This window comes from Haplochromis burtoni, unplaced genomic scaffold, assembly GCF_018398535.1.
Source record: "Haplochromis burtoni strain Fernald_Lab_line unplaced genomic scaffold, NCSU_Asbu1 Contig_6, whole genome shotgun sequence".
NCBI lineage: Eukaryota > Metazoa > Chordata > Actinopteri > Cichliformes > Cichlidae > Haplochromis > Haplochromis burtoni.
In genome coordinates this window covers 5200674-5212741 of record NW_024582367.1, presented here as the reverse complement: position 1 = coordinate 5212741, position 12068 = coordinate 5200674, and the positions used below count along the sequence as shown (strand labels likewise).

At 38.1% G+C, this 12068-nt stretch overlaps 1 protein-coding gene and 1 long non-coding RNA gene across 5 annotated transcripts in view; both read right to left on the bottom strand.

Moving 5' to 3' along the window:
- Nucleotides 1–2197, bottom strand: part of ttyh2 (tweety family member 2) — a 68437-nt gene extending 66240 nt beyond the window's left edge. For all 4 annotated transcript variants that reach the window (XM_042224154.1, XM_042224156.1, XM_005913545.3 and 1 more), the window contains exon 1: nt 1185–2197. In XM_042224154.1, coding sequence (XP_042080088.1) covers nt 1185–1313 — 129 coding nt within the window. In that variant the 5' untranslated portion in view covers nt 1314–2197. The remainder of the gene's footprint in view (nt 1–1184) is intronic.
- Nucleotides 2198–2464: 267 nt separating this feature from the next.
- Nucleotides 2465–5650, bottom strand: rpl38. The gene is made up of 5 exons (XR_315265.2): nt 5572–5650; nt 5351–5377; nt 4669–4729; nt 3945–4067; nt 2465–2538 (listed from the first exon to the last, which is right to left on the bottom strand). It is a non-coding gene; the product is annotated as a ribosomal protein L38 (long non-coding RNA).
- Nucleotides 5651–12068: the final 6418 nt, after the last annotated feature.

Genomic DNA, 12068 nt, shown 5'->3' with positions numbered 1-12068 from the left:
CCTCCCCCCCTTCTATCTCTGTTTTTGATCACCCCCAACTGAAGAGGTGCTATGACTAAAATCCTCCTTTAAATTCCAGGAAACTTGTGATCATGTGTTAACACAGAAATAAGAAGGAAATATGAATCATAGCCACATTAAATCTGGCGTGACTAGTATTGGCTTATGAAAGAATGCACCCATTTGCGATTCACTAATGCTGACTATGTGATAATGACTCCCACTTGCCTTATTTCACTGCTGAAATTAAACGCTTGAAAATCATTATAAGGCTCTGACTGTCTCAGACACCTGAACTCACTCTGGAGACCAGTGTGCTAGGATGCTGCAGCGATGAACTTAAATGCCATCACTTCTCAGGATGACTACTTGCACTGACAGAGGCAGAACTGTAACCTTGAAAAATTCAGCAGTTAAATAATGAAACATTCATGGAACATGACATGTGTTCACAAGCAGGTCATTAGTCATCCAAAAGTTGATCCCAACCCTCTTCAGTGCTGTGTGAAATGGTCCTGTCACCACCTCTGGAGTTGGATGGGAATCACTTTGACTCCCACGGGTGATCTATGCCAGCATTATCCCACAAGGGTGCTTCCTCTCTCTGTCTCTCCAGCACACACAGATAAAAGATTAGCTCATTTTAAAAGCTGCAACAGTCGATCCAAGCAGTGTTTGGGAGATGTCCTGTGCTGCGTTTTCTCTTTCTAAGGTTTTCTGAAGTAATGATGATGATGCTTTGTTAGTGTGTTTGCTGAAGAGCAATCGCTGCTTTCAGAACGATGACTGCAATTACAATACATAAACAGCATTTTGAGTTGGTTCTCATGTCAATGGCAAAGTAAAGATGCTTCAGTGTGATTTCAGTGGAGCTGACTAGGTTACGTGCAGGGACATTATGGCCCACTTTTGTCATCAATAATACAATGCAGTGTGACTCTTGAGGGTAGCAGAGGGAATAGTGATAGCAAACAGCCCACAACTGATTCTAGTGAAACAACAGCAATATCAGAAAAAATGATCATACTGTGGGTTGGTTTTGGGACAATGTGTTAAAATAGTATTATAAACTCTTTATTAAGTGTCATTGCAGAAACCTACAGACATATTATGCCCCAGTTTTTAAGCGTCTATAACTAGGCTTCTGGTAAAGAGCCATATGTCCCATATCCCTCTCCACTGACCTGCTGGTAGTTCTCATCTTCAGGCTGGAAGGTCTTATCAATGGGCTGAAACCTCAGATTGATATGAGGAAAATTGTGAAGCCAGTAAGTCCACCACGGCGCAATGTAATCCACACGATCCGAAGACATCACTGCCCGGAGAAAAAGTTAGGCTTCAGCCTAAATTAGCCTCTCAGTAGTAAAGCAGGCAGTTTCTTCCGCTGCCGGATATTTTAATCAAGTCGCACATTAAACAAAGGCAACGATAAAAGCATGCTCGGTTGTGGAAACACGCTCGACCACACATGAGAGGTGGGGAAAGTCCTGCAAAGGTAAAAGTGTGTTTGCAAAGTGAGCTCCGGTTAAGATTTTTCCCGAGAAAGACCAATAATCACTCTGCGTCCATGTTTCCGTTCCTGTGGACCCACAGATACTATCCGACCGACAGCTGCTCCACACAAACAGCAGACAACACAGTCAGCAGCGTGAACGCGCACTTATAGTAGGCGCAGGACACCAGGGGGTGAGGGGGCGTGCACATTCGCTTTCGTAAATGGTTTCGGAACATTAGTCTGGCAGCATACATCATAAGTACAACTAATTAATTAAATAAACAAAGTCAGTTTATTGTAACATCAGCTACATCGATTTTTTTTTAAAAATTATTAACGGCCCCTTTATTCTCTGGTAAATAAGCAACAGCGGTGCCACCTAGTGTTCAATTAAGCCAATTACACAACATGCAGCCCGTGAGAACAGCTGGTGGGTCATTTTTAAAGTGGCTTATATTAACATTTTGTATACTTGTATTTTCTGGTGTACTTCAGCTACAGATGCAGCAAATTTAGATGCTAAAATAATATTTGCTGTATTCATGAGCAGGTTACTTATATTTATTTATGAAACTTTGATGTAATTAAACTAAGTGGAATTGAGCCAGATTCAGCCCAGCTGTCAAATAGCTAACTGTGCTGGTTATATGACTTTATCACCTTAAATGTTTCCAAAATTAATTTTATAGCCATTAAAATTTACAAGTTTACATTTTCTGGGTAAAAATCTTGTATATAGATGTAGTGCGGCTATATGTTGATGCAGACATTGTAACCAAGCAGTCAGTGAAAACCTCTACAAAGATGAAGCTGAAGAAAACAATCAACATCTACAAAGGATGCATTTTATTATTTCGCCCCAAATTGTGCTATAAAGTCATTGCCGCTCATTTCAGATCAAATGCTCCAATGTCCATGTCACACTTGTGGATTATGGTATAACAACACAACAAATCACAGAAGCCAAAGTGATTTTCCCCCCCAGTTTTTTATTACAATTATCTGTACATCACGGATTTACTTCAGCTCCTTCACAGCCAGACCTGTAAAGAAAGAAAGACAAAAGATTAGAAATATTCAGATACACACTTTCTAAAACACAACTGGGAAAATACATTTGAGGCATCACATGATTAAAGTAGTAAGGAGTAAGGAGTATTTATATTTTCATCAAAATTTCTCCACTTGCACCAGGTATCACATCTGATCTTTACGGGGCAAGTTATTAACAATTATCATACCGGCAGTATTAAGAAGACGGCAGACTGCCATCAACACGAGTGACAGCAAACTGCAAAGAACCAGTTAATGTGGATCTGCTCTTTGAAGAGCATGAATGTTTCTGTGGCGATTAGAATTTAATTCAGGGTTGTTGGGTTTTTTTTTTTTAATACAAAGAGCTTGCGATTCAATGCCAGTTTCAGTCCTACCAGCTACAGCATGACGTGTTACAGAAAAGCAGAGGATAAAATGATAGCTCATTATAATTTAAAGTATCACAATTTTTAAAGAAATAATTCTTCAAAAAAAACCTAATCTAAACCCTGACATGCAGCCGAAAATTGATGATATTATTAATTTTAAAATGAATTAATTTGTCTAAAAATGGCTCCTCTGCCATTATGAGGCAAACTTCTTAGCTTACATTATGGTGCAATTCCACCATACACAGACTTTTAGGCACTAACTGCAATGTCTAGACAGGCTGCAATCAAATATGAAAACATTTGAAAACCAACCAGATATCAGAGCAAAGGAACACAACATAAACTGGGAAAGCTCTGCTGTAGCAATCAATTTCTTTGGTTCTTTTTATTATGAGACTTTTTTTCAGTATTGCACTATTAACCCTCGCAATTCGGGGCACTTAAGTATCAGGACCTTCTGTTCTACACATTGTAAACAGAGAATCTGCAGCTGTGCTTTACACACTGAAAAGTCCAGGTCATTTTCCACGAGAACCAGATATCATTAATACATGTGCACACAGACTTTTTAAACGCTAAAGATTCCAGACATTTGTTTATGAAATTAACTACGTTTTATACGTTTCCTTCCAAATATGATAAAGCAGACAACTACTGTGGGCCAATAAAAGCACTAAAGTCCCAGAATATCAAAAAACTTAACTGTATTTTTATGAATGTTCTTCAAAAAGGGTTTATTTTTTAACACTGCAGCCAAGAGAAACAAACCATTAACAATCACTGAACCATGTCTCAATAAGTAAGTTAACTTAAAGGGATGCACCAGCATTAAAAATCTTCAACCCAAAGGTGGCCCAAAACTGTACAGAGTAGTATATGTGCACATATCTTTAAATCAGTGCGATAAAAGGTTTTGTCTGAGTCATTTTAATTCAAAGCCCTTAAATCTACTTGATAAAAATCAAGAGTACATTTTCCAGAAAGCTTTGTTCACTTTACATGCCACCTCTCTTATTACTCACCTGGGGGCAGGGACTGTTTGAGCTTCTCAGCCTTCTCCTTGTCTGTGATGACCAGGGTGTACAGGTACCTGCTGCAGCGCACCTTGAACTTAACATTGTCCTTGTTCTTCTTGATCTTTACGGCTAAAGGAGGAAAGACAAAGCTGTGTTAGCGCCGAGTCTCTTCAAAAGTAAACTCAAACATAATTATTTCTCAAGTCAAACAAACACTAATAGGTGAGAGCTTTAGTTTAATACTTTCTGGATCTGCTAATAAAAACAGCATTCTGAACACATGTTTTTTTCATGCCTCAAAAATAGGCTTGTGGGAGGTGACTACATATGTAAGTATGAATGGTCTGTATATTAAAGATCCTAAGACAACACAGAATAACTGCCACAAGCCTGCCAATTACTAAATACTTTTAGTAAGTTTCACCACAATTTATTATTTATCAAAGCCATGGTGATTTTGCTTTGGGGGAAGACCAAAATCTCGCTGAAGAGCACTTTAATTTAGAGGTAACTACATGATAGATGCCGCCGCCCCCCAAAGAAATGTTTCTAGAGGTTCAAATTTCTTTTTCAACACATTCACTGGACTTTAAAAGGTGCATTTCAATTTACAATGTTAGCATAGAGCTGTCTGTGGCAAGCTGTCACCCACATATCTACCTATTCTTTGGCAAGAAGATTAAATTTCTAGTTGTTAAACATCAAAATGTGATGCCTGTGTGCCTCTTACACTTAGCATCCTTCCTCCTGGCTGTCAGCAGGAAATCTTTGATTTCTTCTATCTTGCGAGGCTACAAATAAACAGAAAAAATGATCAGTCAGGCAGAGCATCAAACTTCACATGCTGATAATGAATCGCTAACGAGTGTTAGTGGACCGGTGGAACTGAGGTTCCCGTTATAAAGTCGAAACCTAGCACTTGGTCCATCATTATTCTCGCAAGAGTGTAAATGCATCACGGGCACATCAGCCTGAGATGTTTGGACTTCTTGCTGTTAGCAAAAAACTCTTTTGGTAGGATGTTGCTAATTGTCAGGCACCCTGTGGCTAGCGCAGACCAAGTCTAAGCTGTAGTACTGTAGAAAAGACGCAACTATGATTTTAGTGCCTTAAGCTACTTTCAAGACATTCACTTCTAATTAAAATAACAAAAAAAACAACAACAAAACAATTTCTTATAGGCATTGACTCATGTGTCATTCCTCAACAAACTGCAGCCGGGTGGCCCAGCTTAGCCCCTTAGCGGCATTTTGCTAATGCTAATAGCCAGTGCTAACTACTTTTACAACAACTACCGACTATTAACTGAACTGTAAACACATTCTAAGTAACAACATACACGTATACATGACATACAACCTTATTAAGCACAAATAAGCAACTAACAGATTAAAATGAGATGCAATCCTTACCATGCTGCCGTATCAGCGGACTGGAGGCTGCGGAAGAGAGAGATCGAGTCAGCTATACAGACGATAATCAATGTACTAAAAATAAAATTTCAATCTAATCTTCTACCAACGGAATGAAATAATTATATTTTAGCAAAAGTTGGGTTCTAAATGTTGCTGACAAAGAGGATGGATGATGATGATAAAATAGTCATTATGTTTGTGGTGCAACATGAACTCACTCAGTCGGCCAGAGAGGGGATGAAAAAGGGGCGGGACTTCCGGTTGAAAACGCATTTATATGTCACTACGGCAACTACCGAGGGCCAAGACGAAAAGCGAATCGAATATTGATACAGGAGCCCAGTTTTGCCGAAATTTAAAAGCGTTTGTGTGCCGCATAAATCCCCAAATCGTGTTTTATAGACTTTATTACCATATATTGAATAGTAAACTTAATATAACCCAGCCAAGCATATACTGGTGAATGACAAAAAAAAATGTATGTATATGTCTTTATTTCCCAATAACAAAACAATTGCCAATTTCTTTTTCCAGCAGGACTTTGCATCTGCCCACAATGACAAAGCTGCTACTAAATACTGGCCATGATATTACTCGGCTTGATTGGCCAGGTAACTCGCCTGAATTAAAACTCATAGAGGCTCTATGGGTTATTGTCAAGAAAGCTGAAGGTCGCAAAGTAACTGTTGGTTTTATTAGCCAGGAAAGGGAATTGAATGTACCAAAAATGAAAAAAAAAATGGCAAAAAACCACCATACCTCAAACAGGTTTCCAATGCAAGAGTATAAATAAGCTTATAAAACTGCATGTACATAAAATTTAATATATCCTCTAATAATTCACTGTTGTAGTGTGCACAGTTCATTTAAGCCTGGTGAATGTCAGTGATTTGTTGCCTATGACACAGAACCACAATATGAATTTATTAATTTGCTGCTCAACTGCACACAGATTATACACATTAGACCTTTTCATGAATACAACATGCATCACACAGGACATAATGTGCTGAGAATTCCTCACAGGCCGGTAAAGCGGATTATGTATGAAGGTTATTTCTCACCCTCTGTGTGACCCTTTTGTTATCCTGCAGATCACACACTGTGTTTCACTGCGCACTTTCAGCCAAGTATGAATAAGCTTTGATGGATGCACTACAGCGTGCCTCTGAATAGAAACACTGGCTAGGACCAGTGTGTGGAAGAAATTATGTTTGCGCTGCCAGAAAAAAGCCATATCTCCAAGATGTGGACATGATCACACTAGGTCTCCTCTGCAGACCTGAGACTGACCTAGAACATGCATTGTGTTTATCACTTCAGGAGCAGAATCATGTTGTAATGGTCATGCATTCATTTCTACTAATTATGTAAAGTGAACCTGAAATTAATTCAGTTAAATGCTGTGGATATATTTCCACATAATTAGCATAAAGGTAAAGTGTTAGTAAAGCAGGAAAGACACTGGGCTGCAAACAGGATTTTGGAATTGAGTTCTAAAATGAAAAATCCCAAAATAAAAATACAGAATCGATGTTTATTTAAGTTTAATCTCCCTAGAAGTTGCCAGGGATTTTTTCTGTACCTAAAAATGTATTTTCCACCTGTAATAGTGGTCAACCCTTTATTCAATACATTTGAGATTAGAGAAAAATTGTGAACACAGTGATCCAGTCAAGTGTCAAGAAAAATCTTTCTTGTGTATCAGTTAAAAAAGCCCCAAAACAACCCCTTTCCTTTTCTACTGAGCAGCTCGAAGCCCCTCAGTCACACCAAAGAAAGCTGCAATCCACTACCCTGCATAAATGTTAAATGTTCAATAACTTCTCAACACTGCTAGGAATATAACTTACAAACTTTCATGGGAAAATTAATCGAATCAAACTCAGTATTTTTTTTCTTCTTTTGTCCAAAATGACATACAAATAGAAACTTCAATGGTCTGAATTTACCTTGTTTACTATATGGACAAATATCAAGTAGAAAAGGACAGAATTTCCCGGCCATATACCGTATCACTGAGCTGATTCAAAAGTCAGCCATCACTTCATAACTTCCATTCAGAGCCTTTGCTGTATAGACATATTAAATGTTTTCATAAGTGACACTTCCATAAACTGGATTTTACCAAGCAAAAGAAATAATTGTATAACTCAAAATGCAAGGGTGAAAAAAAACTTCATACGTTTTTTTCTCTCTCTGTTTTTTTTTTCAATAAAGATGCATTCACACATGCAGCAAGTCGCGTCAGAGCCCCAGATTTATCTAACAGTTCAAGGTCAGGCAGACTGTGGGTGAGGAAATATTGCTGTCTATAACGGGAGATGATGAGGAACCAAATAAGACTGTATTTAATCCAATTAGAGATTTCCTTTCACTACTGAAATAGTTTGCGCGCTTCAAATTGAGTTGTGAACTGTGAATGTTCTGCCTCTGTCTATCTGTTCATCTGTTCTAATACGTCTTTCTAGCCCTTTCTCTCATTCTCATCTTAAACCGTAGATACAGAGAAGCCGTTAACCCGGAGGTCATTTTTAAAGCAAGTAGGCAACAGGCATTATATCCTCTTGTATGGCTGAGTTTTTCAAACTCAGTTCAGGGCCAAGCATTGCGAGGGAACTGAATGTTTCTTTTGAGAAGGGTGGGAAGAATTACATGTATAATACAATTTGTTTCCTGAAAAACTGCTGTGTTGGGCTTTTGTATTATACGCTCTGGCAGGTATTTCTTTGGTTTCAGACTTACACTAAATTTAAAAAAAAAAAAAAAGAGGGAGAGAGAGCAAAAAAGTAAAAGATTTGCTTGAGACATCTTTGAAACTGCACACATTACAACCAACCTGCTGACTTATGAGTTCAATTATCTTTTGCACTCAAGACAGATAAACCCAATGGGTACCAGAATAATAAGCCTTTAAGTATATAAATGGTTCACAGTGAAGAAATTCCCATCTATTATCCTTACAACCTGACAAAAATGATTCCATGTATTTCTACAGCAGTAGAGCACAGTTAATGAGCCAATCCTGCGATGGTGAGGTGTGAAACACATTTCTGCTCAGTGGGTGTCAATTTACTTTACCTTCTTGTGTTCAAGGCAGTGTTTGGCTTTGTAATTTATTATGCATGTACTTTGTTTCAGAGGAAATGGTAGTGGCAACATACTCCAGCAGTACATATTTCCCATAGTTGTCTTACCTGGAGGTGAGTTCATAAGTGGGCTGAACTGTATTCAAGTTTAAAATGTGCACAAGCCAAGGATATTTGGTCAGTGATGCTTGAGTGACACCTCAGTCTGTTTCCATTGCTCTGACTTGGCGTTAATTCATAAAGACAGGAAACACCTCATCGGCCGTTTTTAATTAACCTACTATCTACCTGTCTGCCCGTGTTCACAGGCCATATCCACCCAGATACTCAATCAGCGCTTGCACTATTGGAGACGTTTCACTCAGGGTTTAAAATTTTCACGAGTCTCTTGTCAGTCAGAGTCGGAGATGAAGTGCAGTTTGTTTTAGCAAGTGTTTTTAGTGAGGGGGCTCAGTGACTCTGCAGCAGATACTGGTTAGAGAACTACACGGACACTACACAGTACAAGCTTTGTCCCACATCTGTGTTGTTTTGTGTACTTGTTTGTAGTCCCAAACCATTTTTCCACAGTGAAAAAGGAACTAAAAACAGTTTATCTCAGCAAGGATTTCTACTCCTTGCTGCTGACAAGATAATACACCATATTTTTTTTTTCAACTGACAGCCAGTCACTCTGCTCCTTGGGAAGCTGAGGAGATGTAAGGGTACAAGACTCATTCTGTAGCTTCAGTAAAATGATGTCCGTGCCATTCACAGGAAAGATCATAAAAAAGGTGTCCTTGTTGAGGAACTGGTGTATAGAAAATATGAAAGGTGATACACAGATGGACAAAGTGTAGTTTGTCTTGTTATACATTGTACCGTTAATGCTTTAGTTTAAATAGCATTACACTTTAGTGGACAAGACTCAGAAAAGACCAAAAAAACTTAGTGATCAGGAAACATTTCATGCTTTACGTGTGCTGCATAAAAATGTGTTTGCAGATAAACAAATTCTTAATTAGACCTGATATGAACCTGATTATTATAACTCTTCATCTTTATTTATTTCATCTTTAATTTTTCAACTGAAATTACTGTAATTTAAACCTTTTTTTTCTGCTTTATCTGTTATTATGCAGACACATTTGTTTCATCTTTGTTAAATATTATTTCAATTTCTTTCTTCTCTCTCGACTTGCTCATGAACAATGAAAATCAATAGACTTATCTGGGATTTGTAAGCTCTAAAAAGCACCGACAGCATCAATTACGCATTATTTCTCAGCTGCCATCTCTGATGTAACACGCACGTCATGCATCATCATTTCAAAATAATAAGAAGTTCTTTATAAAAGAGAATAAAGTTGATAAAATAAAGTTTGAGGCGCCTAAACTGAATATTAACGCCGTACGTTAATAATATTTCTTTATATTGTGACTGCGTTTTATCAAAGCCTATGTGCCAGTGTGCATGTCCTATTTGGTATTTATTTAATTTTCATCACAACCTCTGTTGTTATTTCTTTTTTTTTTCCATCCCTGTTGAATGTCCGCTTGTGTAAGGGGTGGATGTAATAGTGTATGGTTACGTAGGGAGGATCAGCTCATCCACAGAGATTACAACAAATGACCATGCCTGGTTTAGCTAAAGCTCTTTTGCACCGGTATGATCTTTATTCTATTTGCTTGCACAGCAACAAACATGATCCCCTGTGCCAAGCCGCTTGTAGAAACTCAGCTTGACTCTAAATGCTGATTTTTTTCCATTCCCCAGTTGCAGTTCTGGGTTTCTTACAATAGGGGGCAGCCAGTAGTTGATAATGTCGAGTTGATCAGCATCTCATCCTCAACATTAGGAGACGCTGTGTATTAAGGTATTGCCTCCAATGGTCTTCAGTTCTCTGTATAAGGGAGAGATTGCAAAGGTTAATGTTAATTCTTTTCATTTTCTCCGTTTATTATGCATGAATACAAATTCATTTAATTATATAAGACGTCAAATGAATCAAAGTTACCTTTAGACATCCTTACAATCTTCTGCAACATAAGACAATCGTCAAGCACAGCTGAGGGCACTGCTTATTAACACATCACGCTTTAATTGTGCCTCATGATATGATATCCTTATACCTTCCCCCAAATCTTTGGCAATGTGAATTTTTATTTGCCTTTTTCATAACTTGTGCTCGCACAAATTACTATCTCACCTTAGAAAGATGGATTCAGATATTCTGCTTGGGGCAAGTGTTAATTTATTTACACAGCAGTGTGAATTTCGGAATTCATTCTGCACTGAAAACCCATTTGAAGTCTTTTTTTCCCCCTTTTTGGACACACCTTGGTATTAAAATAGTTCCCCGAAACTATAATCCCCTTTTTGTGTAAAGGCAGTTATTGGAATAAAAATGTGTACCCTCAGGCTGACGGATAATCATACTTTGTAACTATGCGCTGGCTTATTAAAAAGGCAAAGTGGGGTTACAAGAAAAAGAAATGATCTTAGCTCAGAGATCCTTTTTAACTGTAACAGACACGTAAAGCGTAGATGATGGAATTTCAGGAGCTTCACCGCAGACATTGTAGGTAATGAAACACATCATTTCTGCCCGCAGGCCTGTAAGCGCGACAGCAGAAGGAGCTCTACCTGAGAGCTAATGAGTAATGCAGCAGTGGATTCTGTTATTAATCACATTTTGATCTACTGTATGGATGAGAGGCAACGAAAGATTACCTGAAATAGTTTACTGATCCATTATTATTGAATTTACTTTGATCATCAAGTCAGCAGAAGGTTTTAAATGCACATTTCTCATGGATGCACTGGGAAATAGTACAAAAGTGGCAGCATACCAGCAGACCTTTATTTTTTTTAATTTGATTTAAGACATAGACAAAGATGTTACTCAATGTAGGAAACCAACCACAGTGATAATATGCAATAAAATACAAAGGCTGAGAACTTAATGTGATATTAAACTTGGTGTTGCTGTCATTCAAGTTATGTTTAAATACTTCTGACATTATAGATGCAAGAACAGACTACTTTAAAATCCTCTCTACCACCCTAGTTTATCTAATCTCCCTGATTATTGATCGATATTGATCCCTTTTCCGGTAGCCTTATCACAGGCAAACTCAAAGTACGTCTGCAGATGAAGTAAGATTATTAGAGAGTCTGAAGGTTTACCTTGACAGAATTGCTATGTGGATGTGCTTAGACTTGTCAGAGTAGCCAGAAACTGTTGAGAAAGTTTACCGCAAAGTTCTCATTTATCATGTTGAAAGACCAATGTGTCAGTGCTAAATGGCAGTCCAAGAAATCAGTGTGGCTTTTTGTCATGACTCCCTGCCATTCGGGTCTGCTCAATCAGAAAACCAGGACACAGGAAAGAATAGTGAGGAAGAGGAAGAAGAAAAACTCACTGTGCATGTCACAGAATTGGCCTGCAAGTAAGCGTATTTAGCAGATTAAAATGATGTCCAACTCAATCATAAGAATAACCTTGGTTGCAGTGGATATTTTGCAGGGAGAAAAACAACAAGAAATATTTGTTAGAAAGCACATATACTCTATACAGATAGAGATGCTTCATCTATGCAACACGGTCCATGAAGTCATCAATCCCACTCGATACCCTAGGGCC